This window comes from Homarus americanus, unplaced genomic scaffold (genome assembly GCF_018991925.1).
Source record: "Homarus americanus isolate GMGI-L3 unplaced genomic scaffold, GMGI_Hamer_2.0 scaffold52806, whole genome shotgun sequence".
NCBI classification, from domain to species: Eukaryota; Metazoa; Arthropoda; class Malacostraca; order Decapoda; family Nephropidae; genus Homarus; species Homarus americanus.
Genome location: NW_024720773.1, coordinates 8,590,572 through 8,606,478, shown reverse-complemented (window position 1 = coordinate 8,606,478; position 15,907 = coordinate 8,590,572). Strand labels below are relative to the sequence as shown.

The 15,907-nt window shown below is 39.0% G+C and overlaps 1 protein-coding gene across 1 annotated transcript in view; it reads left to right on the top strand.

The window, feature by feature from the left end:
* The window catches only part of LOC121860874 (rabphilin-3A-like), a 46,100-nt gene extending 33,212 nt beyond the window's left edge, over window positions 1–12,888 (top strand). Inside the window, exons 5-16 of the mRNA XM_042358238.1 lie at window positions 255–432; window positions 1,050–1,430; window positions 1,690–1,838; window positions 2,107–2,192; window positions 4,346–4,426; window positions 4,775–4,898; window positions 5,045–5,154; window positions 5,308–5,465; window positions 5,854–6,029; window positions 6,191–6,299; window positions 11,697–11,805; window positions 12,838–12,888. Coding sequence (XP_042214172.1) covers window positions 255–432; window positions 1,050–1,430; window positions 1,690–1,838; window positions 2,107–2,192; window positions 4,346–4,426; window positions 4,775–4,898; window positions 5,045–5,154; window positions 5,308–5,465; window positions 5,854–6,029; window positions 6,191–6,299; window positions 11,697–11,805; window positions 12,838–12,888 — 1,712 coding nt within the window. The remainder of the gene's footprint in view (window positions 1–254; window positions 433–1,049; window positions 1,431–1,689; window positions 1,839–2,106; window positions 2,193–4,345; window positions 4,427–4,774; window positions 4,899–5,044; window positions 5,155–5,307; window positions 5,466–5,853; window positions 6,030–6,190; window positions 6,300–11,696; window positions 11,806–12,837) is intronic.
* The last annotated feature ends 3,019 nt before the right edge of the window (window positions 12,889–15,907 follow it).

Genomic DNA, 15,907 nt, shown 5'->3' with positions numbered 1-15,907 from the left:
AAGTTATCTGTGTCGTAGCAACATCCACAATGACATCCACCTTCAATTGTGGGTTGTTGGATTCATTGGTTTTGTTCGGGTCTATGCTATCGTGTTGGATCTTTCTTGGAAATCGAATGAAAAGGTGAATATTATACACAAGTTCATGGTGTGTTAACTGTGGGCTGCTTAGGGACGGGACCTACAGCCCACCTATTGTTAGTTTGTTTTATTTATTTTATTTATTTTTTAAATAAATTGTTCCCTTGTTTCAGCGGTGACCCAGCGTGACCTGAGCCGGGCGCCGAGTCGGGAGAGTGCTGGAGGGGGAGGGGGGGAGGTGGGGTCGCTACTCCTCAGCCCTTACTACTCCCCCTCCCCCCACCAGCTGAGTCCTCGCACCGAGCTACGTCGTGACCAAGCAATCGATAGGTCCCCCTCCCCGCTACTCAGGTAAGACTACAAGACTCATCAAAGACTCCAACCTCAGTAAAAAATATATATTGGTAAAGTTACTTATGAGACACCCTGTATTTGTGAGATATAACGTGACCTGGACCTTTCTCGCGGGTGATTATATTCGGGTTGTGACAATTGGTTTCATTAAGGTAACTGGGCAGTGGTGCAGCAGTTCCCCGGAGGTCCTCGTGGTGATCAAGAGTTTCTGTGTAAGAGAATTATTTACCAATTAAATTCCTTGGTATTTTTGTTGTTGTAAAGTGTTGGAGGCGAGGCTGGTGTTGAGTGGACTGTTCTTGGTTTATTGTATTCTTACTGACGTCTCTGCCTTCATCTTTGCTTTCAATTTATCTTCTCATTCTTAGTCTTTAGTCTTTCTCCTTTTCTTAATTTCTTCTCATTTTCTTCCTCCTTCTTCTACCTGACTTTAGATGGTGAAGGAAAAGTCGAGTGTTTTATTGTCATATAACACGCGCGTATGCACACACACACACACACACACACACACACACACACGAGATTGTCTTTTTTTTATTGGTAATTTCTCCCTTTTTTCACACTTCTCTGTTCTTTCTGTGTTCCTCCCCTCATTTACTGGGTCTTCCCCACAGGGTGGCGTGGAGGGACTCAGGTCGGGGGTCCAACTCGTCAGTGAGTGACTCTCCCAACCACAGCCGAGAAAGCCGGGAAGACGGGGAGGTTGACGGCAGCGCCCCGGGGACGCCCGGCACCGGGGGCATCACCGACCACCACTCCACCTCTGCCATCGTCACGCCCACCCCCGCCACACCTCGAAGCCCACACCCGTCGCCCCTGCCCGTTAACAGAAGCAGCAGTAGCAGTAGCGGCAGCACCAACATGGGGGGCGTAGGCGGGTCCTCGCCCACCGTCAATGGGTTCCGCTCCAGACGGGAGTCTGAGGCCTCCAAGAGTAGCGACGACCGACGGCACCCTAGACTAGCCAGGAACACTGGTGACTCACGCGACTCTAGGTGAGTCACCACACACTTATCCTACATGGTAAAGATGTTACACTTCACCCCCGTTGACATTCTTTACACCTCTGGACACACAGACACACCTGTTGTCACACTCACCTCCGACACACATTAACTTTAATGACTCATTCTTGACTTGTGTTGTCCCATTCCACCTTCTTCTGACACCCTCATCCTGATCTTAGTTGACATACAATTAAGTTTTACTGTCACTCTCCTCCTAACGCTGCCCCCTGCCTCTCTCTCCCACCAGAGGTTCTCGGGACTCACGCGACTCGCTAATATCACGAGAGTCGTCGACACGGGACGAAGTGACTACCAGCAGCAGTGTTGACGACGTGTTCACCGAGGAGCGCACCGCCCCACACTCCTCCCCCAACACCAAGGACTCCAGCTCTCATGGTGTGAAGTGTTGGATAAAATAATGTGTCCTGTAGGCGTATCCTATTACCCTGCCTACAGCTTATATCGCTTGTTTAAGTGTCTGTTGTTAGCCTCGTTGAAGAATTAATAACCTACGTGTATTATGGACTCACTGCAATGAACTTCCGTCACTTATTGTCCCTCTGAGTCGAAATGATTTACGAGTAATACCTAAAACTCAGCTTATTGTCATAACAATTTCACTAATGAGTCACCAGGTGTTAACAGGTGGTGTGTCTCCCTACAGGTACGGCAGAGATGGGCACCGTCGAGTTTTCCCTCCTGTATGACTCCCACAACCAGGCGCTCCACTGCACCGTGCACGGGGCCAGGGTAAGTCACCCACACTCACTGCAGAGGGTTGGGTTTTAGGTGTCTCCTTTCCTTTCCTTCAAGCTCTACCCCCTTATCTATAATTACCACGATAATCCACGTCCCTGTACCATATTATTTGTCAGTCGTAGCCAGCGTTGACCACCTCGCAGCAACAACCAGACAAGCGGCAGGATCCCTTGGTAAACACTTGGCGGAGTTTGTGTGGAGCTTTCGCCGCGTTTGCCGTCGAGTTGGTCTCTGGTACAAATATTCACGAGGAAAGAGGAAGGTGGTTTATTTACGTGCGTTGCTTTGAAAAAAAAAGATACTAAAACACCTCCACTCCTAAAAATATCCCCTTTAAGAGCTCGTCAGACGTAAATTCTAATCTCAAAACCTGATTCTTTAGGGCGAGTTCACATGAGGTGTATTACTACGCGCCAAATTTGACCTCATAACAACTAGAGCCTTTACACACGTCATGAATTTTCTGAGAAGAGATAAATATAATAGTCATATGATCCAAAACTTGCTTGTGATAGATTATATTGGGAAGGAAAGACAAAATTTCTTACACAAAACTGAACGGCACCTCTGAGTGTATGAGTAGGTATCCAATGTCAACAGCCGCTAGTAAATATTAGTACTAGCTACCTTACCCCCCCCTCAACTAGCATACTAATAACACATCTCGTGATAATAATATATATCTTGGAGATTGTTTCTGGCGCTCTCCCATCATCAAAATTCCTTCACCGTGAAAATTTAAAAATGACAAGGACGGTAAGAATTGGTCATTTATTTTATTAAGCCGCCTTGAGACATCTTCCTCACGCTCCAAGAAATCTTTTTACTCAGGTCTGGTGCAGCAGATTTGGGCCCCGACTTAAACACAGCCCTCCCCCTCCCCCTCCCCCCCCCCCCCCCCCAAAAAAACCCGCCCATAATAACAATGTTTCATGGTAAGTTTTGGTACCACGAATTAGACTTTTTTTCCCCACCACTGTTGCTAAACTTGTTATATTACTAGTGTGTTTTTGCTAGTTTAGGTATTATCTAGTGTGTTGCTGTGTTCCTAGATTTGTTGTTACTAGTTTATTGATAGTTTAGGTTAGGTTAGTTAATGAGTTTGTTAATTTATTCAATACGTCTGTACCTGCCTGATTATAGGTGTTAGTTGCTACGCGGTCACTTGATTGTAGTGGGTGATTGTGCCTAGTGAATGGTTGAGGATAGTGGTTGATGCTACGATACTTATTGGATGGTGGTGGAGGGTGTAGGTGGGTGGTGTTGGAGGGTGTTGGAGGGTGTAAGTGGGTGGTGATGGAGGGTGTAGGTAAGTGATATTAAAGAGTGTTGAAGGGTGTAGGTGGGTGTTGTTGGAGGGTGTTGTTGGAGGGTGTAGGCGCTGGATGATGGACAGGTCAGGACAGGACACACAACACATGTAACGGATTCCACCACACACACACATACAGATCAGACCATGAGGAAGGGAGAGAGAGAGAGAGAGACAGTCATGCAGATGTTGTATAGAGAACCGATACTTGTCTGGACACCTGCTGGGTACACCTCTCATCTCCTCTACACACACACACACACACACACACACGCAGATACACATACTCATAAGCATATACACACAAACCTCTCTCTCTCTCTCTCTCTCTCTCTCTCTCTCTCTCTCTCTCTGTTCATTAATCACTCTTACATCAAATATTTCTTTCTACTCCTCTTTTTTTTTATTATGTTTCCTTTCATTCGCTCCTCAAGCATTCTTTTTATCTCCTCTTCCTCCTCCTCCTTTGTTCCATCATCCATCAGTTATCGTCTTCTCTGTTTCTCTCTCGTTTATCTCCCTTTCTCCCTCCTACTCATACAGGACATCAACCTTCATTCCTTCTTTCCCCACCATCTCCTCCACGTGTGTGTGTGTGTGTGTGTGTGTGTGTGTGTGTGTGTGTGTGTGTGTGTGTGTGTGCTGATCCCATGGTGCTTAGTGTCTTATATTTTAATCTCTTGTTTAGCGCCAGACACTCGAGGAAAGACAGACATTCCCGACTTGTAACCTGTTAACCACTGTCTTTATACTTACACTGCCTCGGTCTGTCTGCCTGTCTATCCGTAACATCATAATACTGCGTAATGCTAATGTTTTTATTTTTCCACAGAACCTGAAGCCAGCAGACAGCGGCAGCAGTAAGCAGGCCGACCCATACGTCAAACTTCACCTCCTACCTGGCGCCAGCAAGGTAAGTACCCCTCCCGAAGTGGCACTCTTGAGGCACTGACCCGAGGCACTTAATTATGACCAAGTAAAGGTTATTATACAGTATTGGTAGTCAAATGAATGTCTATATTTTTGGATTTATTTTAGTCCGTCAGTTTTTTCACTTCTTTAGTTGGAAAATATATATATATATTTTTTTACCAACGTTAAAAATTAAGTAAATTGTATTATATAACATTAGTTAACAGAGGAATTTATGTCAATCTTTTTTGGTGAAATTTAATAATAATAATAATAATAATAATAATAATGTAATACTAAAAACATTACTTAACCTCTCACATGTTTTCACGGTTCATACATCTGGCAGTCCAACAAGTTACGAACGCGCACGATACCCAAGACGATTAACCCAGACTTCAACGAGACGCTCACATACTATGGCATCTCTGACCAGGATATGGCGCGGAAAACTCTACGCCTCAATATCCTTGGTAAGACACATGGCTAATCAAAAAAGCATATTTTAACCACTGTTTATTATACATACAATAGAGTACATACAGTTTTAAAGATAATCTCAAGAACGTGTATCTGTTGACTGTTTTCCTTGCCTGTTGATAGTAATTTCTTGTCACAGATGAGGATCGTTTTGGCTGTGACTTCTTGGGTGAGGCTCGTGTTGCTCTTAAAAAGGTTCGCCCACATGAAACTAAACGAATTAGGGTCAGTTTAGATAAGCGAGCCAACGTGAGTATTCTAGATTATGTTTGTATTCAGTATGTCTTATCGTGTAGTGAATCTTTTAAATACATGCATTATACCTATGTTAGCTTCTATATAAAGTTCATCTTATCTTTATAATGACTAAATTAAACTGTCATGGGTAATAAATATTTTCAGCTTTTGGAGGACGAGGTGAAGGGAGAAGCAGAGAGAGGAAAGGTGCTACTCAGTCTGAAATACGCCACACAGAGGAACGCTCTTATTGTCGGCATCGTCCGCTGTGCCCATCTCCCTTCCATGGACTCCAATGGCTTCTCTGATCCCTACGTTAAAGTGTATGTTCGCCCCCGTCTTTCGTCTTGTATCTTACGTTGTATGTGTAACCTAAAGTTGCCATATTATAAGTTTCACTCTTGACTGGCTATGTTATGTTCACTGTGAAAAAAGAATTCTAAAAGCTTATGAACATTCAACATTCAGTAATTCCTTAAAATATGTTCCTCTGTCCATTATAATTCCTTGTGTTTATTCCTTATTGGTGTGGTGGGGAGGTCTTAAGTGTTTGTAACCAGACATAATGTTTATCTATTCCCTTAATTAAACTAATTACCATACTGTAAATTATTTTATTTGTAAATGTTCTCTGTAGTTTTAGCATATATTTACTACTACTACTACTACTACTATTACTACTACTACGACGACGACTTGATTTTATTACAGGCAACTGAAACCAGACCCGACACACAAGAAATACCGTACCGCAATAAAATGGAAAAATCTCAATCCAGAATTTAATGAAGAGTTTGTGTTTGAGGTCCGCAGGAATGAACTGCCGAAGAAACTTTTAGATATTCGCGTTTATGACAAAGATGTTGGACGTAGTGACGATTTTATTGGTAAGTGGCTAGATTATCAGTATTTATTATTGTTTTGGTAGGTCTCCAATTTTATCCCGTTCCATATTATAAAAAGGTAAATGCCACGTACAGATATTTTATGTACTAAGTTGGTTTTATAGAGAGTACGTGTGTTAGTAAGAATTTTTTTGTGTTTCCAGGTGGTTTGCAGTTATCGCAGGACAGCAAAGGCTCTGAGCTGCGTCACTGGTACGACGCTCTGCAGTACCCTGACCGTCGACATGACCGCTGGCACCAACTCAACAGCAAGTAAGGTGGTGGCTGGCGAACAAGACTGAAGCAGCAATGACAAACATAAATAAAACAACAGTTAACGGCGAAAAACAACGTTAGAACAGCAATGACACTAACAGTTCTTAGGTTGAAATTAATGAAGAACGAAACATTGAAAATTATTATGAAACTAGATCAAGTAGGGAAGAATGAAAACAGCGATTAATTTTTTGATATTAAGTGACTTATAAAACAAGAATAAGCAATAAACACTGAAATAAAGAGAGGGTAAATAAAGGAAAACTATGGTAATGCAAGTAATAAACAGAAAAGTGGAGGCGGAGCACAGCCGTTGACGTGATCAGCTGAGGTTTACACTGTACAGTAGAGGGGAGGGAGGGGGGCTGATGGTGCTCTATAGTTTATTATTATTATGAAATGACTACACAAACATTTGAGAATAAGAAAGGAAAACAACTCGGTGATCACAAGGGAGAATAAATAAATCACAAATCACCATAAATTACCGGTAGTGTTGGAACAATTTATTTATAGGCTACAGATATATATTATAATTTATAGCAAGAATTATAATAAACTGAGGACCAGGAAGCATTTAATAGTATTTAATGTATAGAATATGGAGGCTTGAGGTGACACATCATACACAGGAATATATTTACCTTTTCATTGATACTTTTTAATAGTATAATGTACAGCTGGAGACGGACCAAAGCATAACGTTGTTGGATAAGGTCATACTCAGCAGAATTTACCCATAATGGAATGAGTGTAATACTGTACTTGAGTAACAACTTCCGTTATCATGTAATGTATCTTTTATGTGTTACTCATTATATCATGTGAAGACTAGTGTATGTATACGTCACATTCATTCCTCTCCTCTTAATTTTTTGTTGAAGTGAATAAGTTTTAATACAACCTGTTAGTTAATTAAGCGACCTTGGGGTTTTATGAATGTGGTCACTGTAATAATTAGCGTATCAATTACTACTAGTTATACTGAAATATACCCAAAACACAGAAAACTTAAGGAAATCGAATGATGATACCAATTTGAATCTTTATCTGGTATAAATATGTGACCTAACCATTGTAAACGGGTTGTCTCTTGAGATTATAATGTAAGTACTCCAAAAAAATTTAACCCAAATGACTTGACTCTTACCTTCATATTTTATTGTTTCTCGTGATGTTGGTAATGATAGCTTGTAAAATAAAACAATAACAATAGAATTAAATGGTTACCTGAAACACTAATTACGACACAAGTTTTACAAAAAAGTTCGTTTCAGGTGAGCAAAGGTGACATGATATATTTTGTTCCTGTATATGTGTAAGCAAGATGTTAATTGTGTATCTGTAGGCCTAAAAAAAATCTCAGGCCCATAGACACAATAACCATTCAAACATCATATACACATAAAGATTCCAATAAAAACAATACCTTATCATCTTTGAACCCCTGAGGAAACGAATATTATTTCAGTATATTTATATTTTTTTTATTATTACTGTAGGTGTAAAATTCGGTTTTAAAAATAGATCATATATATTTTGTATATTTCACATGATATTAAGAAGATATTAGTTTGATGTGAATGAGTTGGCTGAAGAGGTGATTCTAAGCTGATCCACAGGAGAAAGATATCTGGTCAAGCTTATACAGTATTGGAACGTTCGGAGGCTCTGGTCTTATTTTGAATTATTTTTGTATAAAGTGTGACAGAGCTTCATGGAAGAATTGCCTTATGGTATTATAGAATTAATTTATTATTATCATCAGCTGTTGGATGATATGGTACAAACTTTAGTGGACATTGTCAGTTTTTACAAGACAATTTAAGACACTGTATCTGCTGCCCCCCCCCTTTTTGGAAGACTGTTAAATATATTTTGAATGACTTTTTTTAATAATATTTTATAGATTTAACATTCAATGGATCATTCTACATGAGTTGTATTTACACATGACCACATCTACTGTAATTCTGCATTTCCAATCAATCACACACATTCTGGTAATCACAGTTAGACAGATACACATAAGCACAATCAGATCTCGTGAAATTTATGGACATTAGTATTATGAATATGTTTACCAAAGCATATATCTGCCTCATGTCTTTAACAGATTTATATATTTAATACAATGTGTCAGGCTATGGTATAATTTCATCCCAGTCAGTATGATTATAGAACATCTTTACGGTGATTATGGAAATTATATCACACTTTTTCTGAGCATCATTAGGTAAGGGATAATAATTATAATGTCAACAGTGGATAATGAATGGTGCAGTGCATTTAGAAAACATTTGAAGTACCATGAAAAGCATTATAGATTTCTTGAGATAGATTTTCTCTATATAATGACTTGGTGAAGAGAGTTCCGAGTCCCCCCTCCCCCTTTTCCTCTCCTCCTTTAAACACTTCTTCATTACTGTTGTGGGATATGAACTGTGCTAAACTAAGAGCATGTGTCTCTTAGAGTGTTAAAGATGTTGGTCTGTTTAGTTAAGGGTGAAATATCCCACTAGTGATAAAATTCAACTTATCTACCGTAGCTTAATAGGTCTTGCTAGTCCAAATTTGTGTTCAGAGATGGACGTTTGCCAAATTGTGCTTGACTGGCTAGTGAGAAGGATCAGCCCCGTCCTTCTCTCAGTGGCCAGTCAGTCATAAGAGCCTGTGAGACTCCTTCTGCTGACTGTAGATATTTAGCTTAGTAACACCTGAAAAAAAAATATATATATTACCTGTAAAGTCTCTGTGAGTCTGCGGGTGACTGGATGAATATATTGACAGATGTTTATAGTTCCCCCCTAAAAATGTTTATACAAGTATATATGTTTAACCCAAGTGTTTTCAACCCACGAGTAATGTTCCAACAAAGTTTCTCTTCAACTGGTGTATATACTGTGCTGTTGTCACTGTGTGTGTCTTTGTAAACTGACTCTCGAATCAAATGAATACTGCATCCTTCAGTCAGTGTATAGTAGTTGGGTGGTGTTCTTCAGAAACAACAACAAAAATAAATACTGATTGGCCAGTGAACAAGCATTTCTGAAAGAGCTTTTCTTTCTGAAGATGGCCGTCAAAAGTTCTGAAAGCTTGTAGGCCAGAAAGTATAAATTCATATATGTCCATAATCTGTGTATTTCCATTTGATATGCAGATATGCTGAGCCTTAGTGAAGCTTTATTCAAGGTAGAGATTATCTTGACCACAGGCCTGTGTCATTCATAATGTATTACGTATAGTGTATTATGTATTGTGTGTGTATTTTCCTTGCCTCTTCAGTGCCTCCTAATCCGTATATGTCAGGGTTCATATTAATGAGTTTTATTAGGTCAAGGTTCACTGCCGAAAAAGGTCATCTGGTTCTGTATTAAGTTAACACATCTACCCTCTCTAATTCTTCTCTCCGTCGACTACTTACGAATCATAAACTATTTGAAGTTTTGAAATATATATTAAAAATTTTGATCAAGAGCAAAATTTATATTCGTGTTAGTAAAATATTCAAAACACCAGCCATTTCATCACACTAATTAATAACCTCGTACAGGTACCACTGTGATGGCGCCACTCCTCCTCTGAGCCCTGAGTAACACGAGAAGATTTGACCTTTTTTAGCCGTGATCCGCTGAATGATGTGGTGATGGCAAAACGTTTTCCTTCAACTTGAATGATGCCCAACTGTCAGGAGATAGGGAGTAAGAACCCTTGACCTTAATGTGTCATAATGCCTTACAAATGGGGGAAAAGATATTCTCTAGACCATAAGATACTTGTACAGGGCTATTCTATATAAATATACATGTATGTATATCTAATATACATACCTTAGAGTCTTGCATAAGCGTCCCATTTGAAAGTGAAGAAATATATATATAAATATACAGTATATATAATATATATAGTATATACATAGAGATATAATGTTGATTCTCATTCCTCCAGTGTTCTCTACTAGATATTACAAGTGTATGATCTGTGCAAAGACTGTACATTAACTCGTATAATGTGTGGGAGGTAAGGGGCGCGTGTGTGTGTGTGGTCACTCTTGCCTCCTGAATGAGCTATGGGCAAAATTCACTCCTCTGTATTTTGTTCTTGTGAAAAGCTTTCGAAAAAAAATCCCCGATATGAAAGGTTAAAAAAAAGTAATATAGTTTCCTTCACATCCTTACTCTCAGGTGTCCGGTATAGAGAACCTTTCGTTTTAGCAGAAGGCGACATGATATAAAAAAATAATTAATCCAAGTTTTCTTTTGAGACTACCGTGGCTTGTGACCATTTTCTATGGAGCGTATGTGTTGCTGTCAGGCAGACTCGTTTTCTTTCACCTGGGTGGATAACTAGAGAAGAATTTACAGTAATATATTAGGAAAGAAAAGACATGTATAAGAAATGGTTTGAAATTTTTGTATGCTTGTAATGTCATATACAGCATAGAGATATTTTAGTGTCCTTAGTTACATTTTTCATTGTTATATTACTCATGATTCATTGAAAACTACCTGTACGATTCCACAGTATATTTGTGTTGAATGATTTGTGATCTTCCAGTAATTACTGCCTTTACTGTGTTCGTGAATTGTCAACACACAGTAAAATCACAGAAGAGGTCAAATCAGGGGTTAAAGGTAGGCACAATACTGTTTTGAAACCTTTGGGTCTAGGCCTATGCGTGTTAAACGAACATTTATAATACAATTTGTCTATGGGCCTAAAATTCATTGTCATAATAACTTCGAACAAATTAATTTTATTTAAATCCAGAGGTTCAAAGTTGGAATTACACTGAATTTTAGGCCCAAAGTCACAATATAAAATTTTCATCTACACTTATCAACAAACTAGATCCCCAAAACAAAAATTGCGCTGTGAACTCTTGATTTATCCTCTTAATTAAATAATGTCATTGGTAATACGTGAATTGTTTAATATGTGCAAATATTTAGTACATTTTTCTTCTGTTTATTTAACCCCTATATTTACTTATAAAAAAATAACCACATTTACCAGGAGACTGATATATATATATATATATATATATATATATATATAAATATAATCTACCAGCTCAGCCTCAAACAATATAATCGGTAGTTTAAATCACGCGCATGCGGTAAATATGTAAATCTGTTAAAATATTCTTTCTTTTAACATATCAGAAGTAGAGGTTTCATATCACAAGACTCACGATAACGTCAAACAGCGAAATTTATGAGAAATAGAAAGGCTCTTGCACACTTTAAATGCCACTTAAATACTTAATTAGTTTATTCAGTTAGATCGTGTTTTTTTTACTAGGCTGTTGGGTACTGTTGATTAAAATTGCAAAAACACCATAACATTATCTGAATTGTATCTTATGTTTTATGTTAAGATATCTATTTTCAGTGACAATAGTGCCATAGCATATAGTACTGAGATCCCGCGTCGTCACCAGCCAGAGTTAGTGTTTGAGTCAGTGTTACCAGGCATCGTTGAGCATCGCACCTTTCAGCAAGTAAATTATTTAACTCATATATGTGTGGTTATTTTTGGGAGTAATCTCGTTCAGTTGTATAGCAGTGGGCGATACAGTATAGACGGAGTTATATCATTATTCAAAACCCAGAATGAACAAACGAAACTTAAATAAGATAACTGGCTTAGGGTATTTCGGTGGGACATAGCGGTGATTATAAGAGTATACACACATCTCCCTATTATACTGCACTCACTGCTTACATTTTTATTAACGTTTTATTACACATTGATTTCCTGATTTCCATAAGTTAAGTCAATCAGAACGTGACATCAGAAGCAACTAATCAATAGCATAACAGTTGGATATAAAACGGTGATATTTTAAAACACCATAGATCATAAAATCGATTGAGAATGTGAGAGATGAGACGAGGAAATGTTTATTGATCTCCGGTGAAATATGTAAACAAATAAATATGTAAAAGGCAAAGCGGTATATTTAAGTCTCTTCCTCGGCTCCTCTTGGACAATCCTACTGTGTATTTTACCAGGGTTTATATCATCTTTTTTTCCTAATAAACGTGTTGCCAAATGTCCTGCGTGTTATTGACCAGTCGACGATGTAGCAGCGAGAGAGAAGGGTGATCGAGCCCTCTCACTCCCAACCTACTGAAGCCATTTTTTGCAATAGTGAATCGTTATTTTTTTTCTGATATTATCTGTGTATTTTAAGTTGTGTGAATTCAACATTTCTTGTTTAGTCTTATAGAATGGCGAATCACATGAAGTATCTTTACCCCAGCTTATTTCCCCTAAAGATTAACCTAACTTAACCTGTTCTCTAAAATATGCCAGAGAAACGCCGTAGACTTTTGACGTATACGAGTACAACTTATGCATGGTCAAGATTTTCCTTTGATTAATAAAAATGAGGGAAGTTGGTTTTTTTGTTGCCAGGAAGAAGAAAAAAAAAGAGAATAACGAGCAAAAGAAAATTGGGAACCAGATCAAACGTAAAATACTTAATAATTATGGAATGTCTCATATAACTTGAACTTGTGACTTCTAGCATCGTCTCTTCTCATCCTCTAGCACGTGTGGTACCATAGTGGCATTATAGATGATGAGTCTGAATGGATAACAGGGTCATCACGTGTGACTCATGAGTACGTGGTGACTCTTAGTAGTTTATGTAGTGTGCTTAAGACATATCCAGTTGCATCAAATTGGCGAATCCATGAAAGGTTGAGATGATGTGTCCCGTGGTAAGGATGGAACAGAAGTATATCTTAATTTCCACCATACCTGAAAAGGCTCTCCAAATACTTCATTGCCATCTCATTCTCCTTAGATGGTCCCACTCTGCCCCTTGTTGAGTTGGTGTTGACACTTCTCGGTGATGCGTTTGACCTGTGTTCCCTACAGTCTTACCATGTGAAAAGGTGCTGCCGTCATCCTCCTCCCCAGATCATTACTTAGCCATGTAATGTATAGTACTCACCTGGTCCGTACTATAGTGGTCCTCACTTCCTGTTACACTAACCTGTCTAGATACTAAATATATTTTGGTGTTCTCAGTAGCCTAGGTGGGTGCACACATACCCCTGGCTCTAATAGTGTATAAAGAATCTTCCTTTGCATTTCGCGCGCAATGGCATCCAGACAGACAGGTCACACCACTGGCGGCAGTGGAGCGCACTAGCTGCGGCTGGGTGGCTCCTACTGCCCTACATCTCAAGAATCACTCTCAGTTACGTTATTTTTCCGAACAAAAACAATTCCCCTAAGTTTCTCTGTTATAGGTTTGAAAGGTTTAGATTAATATATGTGGAGTAGCTATATAGCTACCTATGTTTGGTTCAGTAAAGGCTGCTAATTGCTAGGCACCTTGGCTTGGCGACCTACTTTCGAGGTCCACTTTTTGGTGGTGGACGCAGGAAACTCTCGCCTGGGCCCACCAGTGCTCTCCAGGCCACTCAGGCAGCATAATGGCGGCTCATCCACGTTTAATTCGTTTAGATCGCAACAAGTGTTGCTGTGTTCACTACAACATAACACTATTATGCATATTAGTAACTTGATTCGTTTGCGGCTGTTTTTATTCCCGTGAATATAGGAGTCATAAGATCTGCATAAGCGCTAGTTACAAAAGGAATTACAAGGTTTAACTTGAATGTTGATCTAATTAAATAATAAGTTGTGGAACTGATAAAAGTAGAGACTTTATACAGGGAACATTATTTTGGTCTATCACATGTACAGTATGTTAATGTCGGTGAGCAAATAAATGGTGGGGAAGGCTGACATCAACAGATGACATTCTGGTGTTGGTGAACATTCCAGCGCGCGTTCCCACCACGGTGATTAAACCCGCCCGTGGCTTCCTGACAACCATGACGTGAGGCTGACCAAACAGCCCTGCCGCTAATGTCCACTGGCACAAGGTCTAGATGCTCAAAGGTTCTCACGATGAATATTTTTTCTAAAGGAATTAAAAAACACGTAACTGGTACACATAATTCCAAGAACAATAGTAACACTCAAACTCTACACTGAAACGTTACTGTAACTGAAATAATCACTAAGCATCAGTTATGATACAAAATCAACATTAAGGAAATACCTCTCGAAAATGCTGTAATTTCTTTCCCCAAACTGGTGATAAATATGAACATTCGCTTTGTGTTGTAGATTAGATGCACAAATTATAGGATTCTTAAATATTTAGTCACGAAACATAATCAGCCTACTAGCCTTTAAGAAATACGACCAAAGAACATTACTCTCATCATTAAATTTAAGTATTTCCTTATACAAAACTGTTTACCACAAGCCTTGCCAAGTATCAACCAGAGATTCTTGTGGTAGAGTTAAACGTAATAAAGATAAATGGTGAAATATAAAATAACTGGGTGAAGTAACATAGGTCTGTATCCCAGCCATAGCGTGTGTTTACAGTATTGGTCAAATTAATTAAGTAAAGATTATGGATAAATAAATAACGTCTTGGAAAAAATTACTCAAGTGATATAGAGTTTTGTGAAGATACTGTAATACAATATCTAAGTTTAGTGATATTAATGATGTGGAAAATATCTGTTGATTCATACTTGGGCGGTCAAGAATATCACTTAAATAAACCTACATTAGATTGAACATATCTCAGGGCAGTCTAAACGTCATTTTCAACACCATCGATTCTCGTCACTAAAATAAGCCCGTATAAATCGTGCTCATATCATCAGCTAAAGGGAAAAAGTTATGATAATTATCGAAATCAAGAAACCCAAGCCCAGAGAAGTTGTGAAGGTGGTGGTCATGTGGGAGAACCGGGTGTATACGTTTGTTACATCATGGGTAGGTAGTGTGTTTCTGGAGGGCGAACGTTCCTCTATTTGGACTCAAGTTCGTAGAAGTCAGGGTTGAGCATTAAGGTGCAGTATGCAGGAGTGAAAGTGATGGTGTAGGAAAGTAAATTAGTCTTTATTGGAAGAGAAATTGTTTGTCTTTGGCACAGCGCGGGTTTTCATTTGAACAAAATTGACAGCCGTGGGCGTAGCTTCACGGGTAAAATGCCAGTCTTGAAAGTGAATTGTTTTTAATGTTGTTCACAGTTGAGTGTACAAGGAAAAACTGGTAATTTCCTGAACTAAACTTAGTCTGCGTTGATGTAAATATTGAATATAATATCGGGAGGAGCATAACACGTAAGGTTGGTGCTCTAGCGGCGAAGAACAAACACTCTTAACCCGCTGCTGGAGAAGACTACCACTGTGACATGGAGGCCGTACTCTTAACAATTTACTTCGCTTCATATAAGGTAAATTAGATTTCTCGAAGTTATCTTTGTTGTCACTTGTGTATCCAGAGGCGGAGAGAGCTTTCAGAACACACCCTACCCCTCTCTCCTCGTCATTAAGTATCACCTCATTTTCTCAGGGGTTCATACATTAACTTTCCCCTATAAAGAAATATCACAACACATTTAAAGGGTTCGCTGAGTACGACGTCAAATTATCTGTCAAATAAACTTTCTAAACTTTCCTGCAATAACCGTAATTAGATGTAATAGTTAAGGCCCAGATTACTTCCTCTGTTGCGACGTTGGTGGTCTTAAAGGGTCATGAGATCTAGATGGA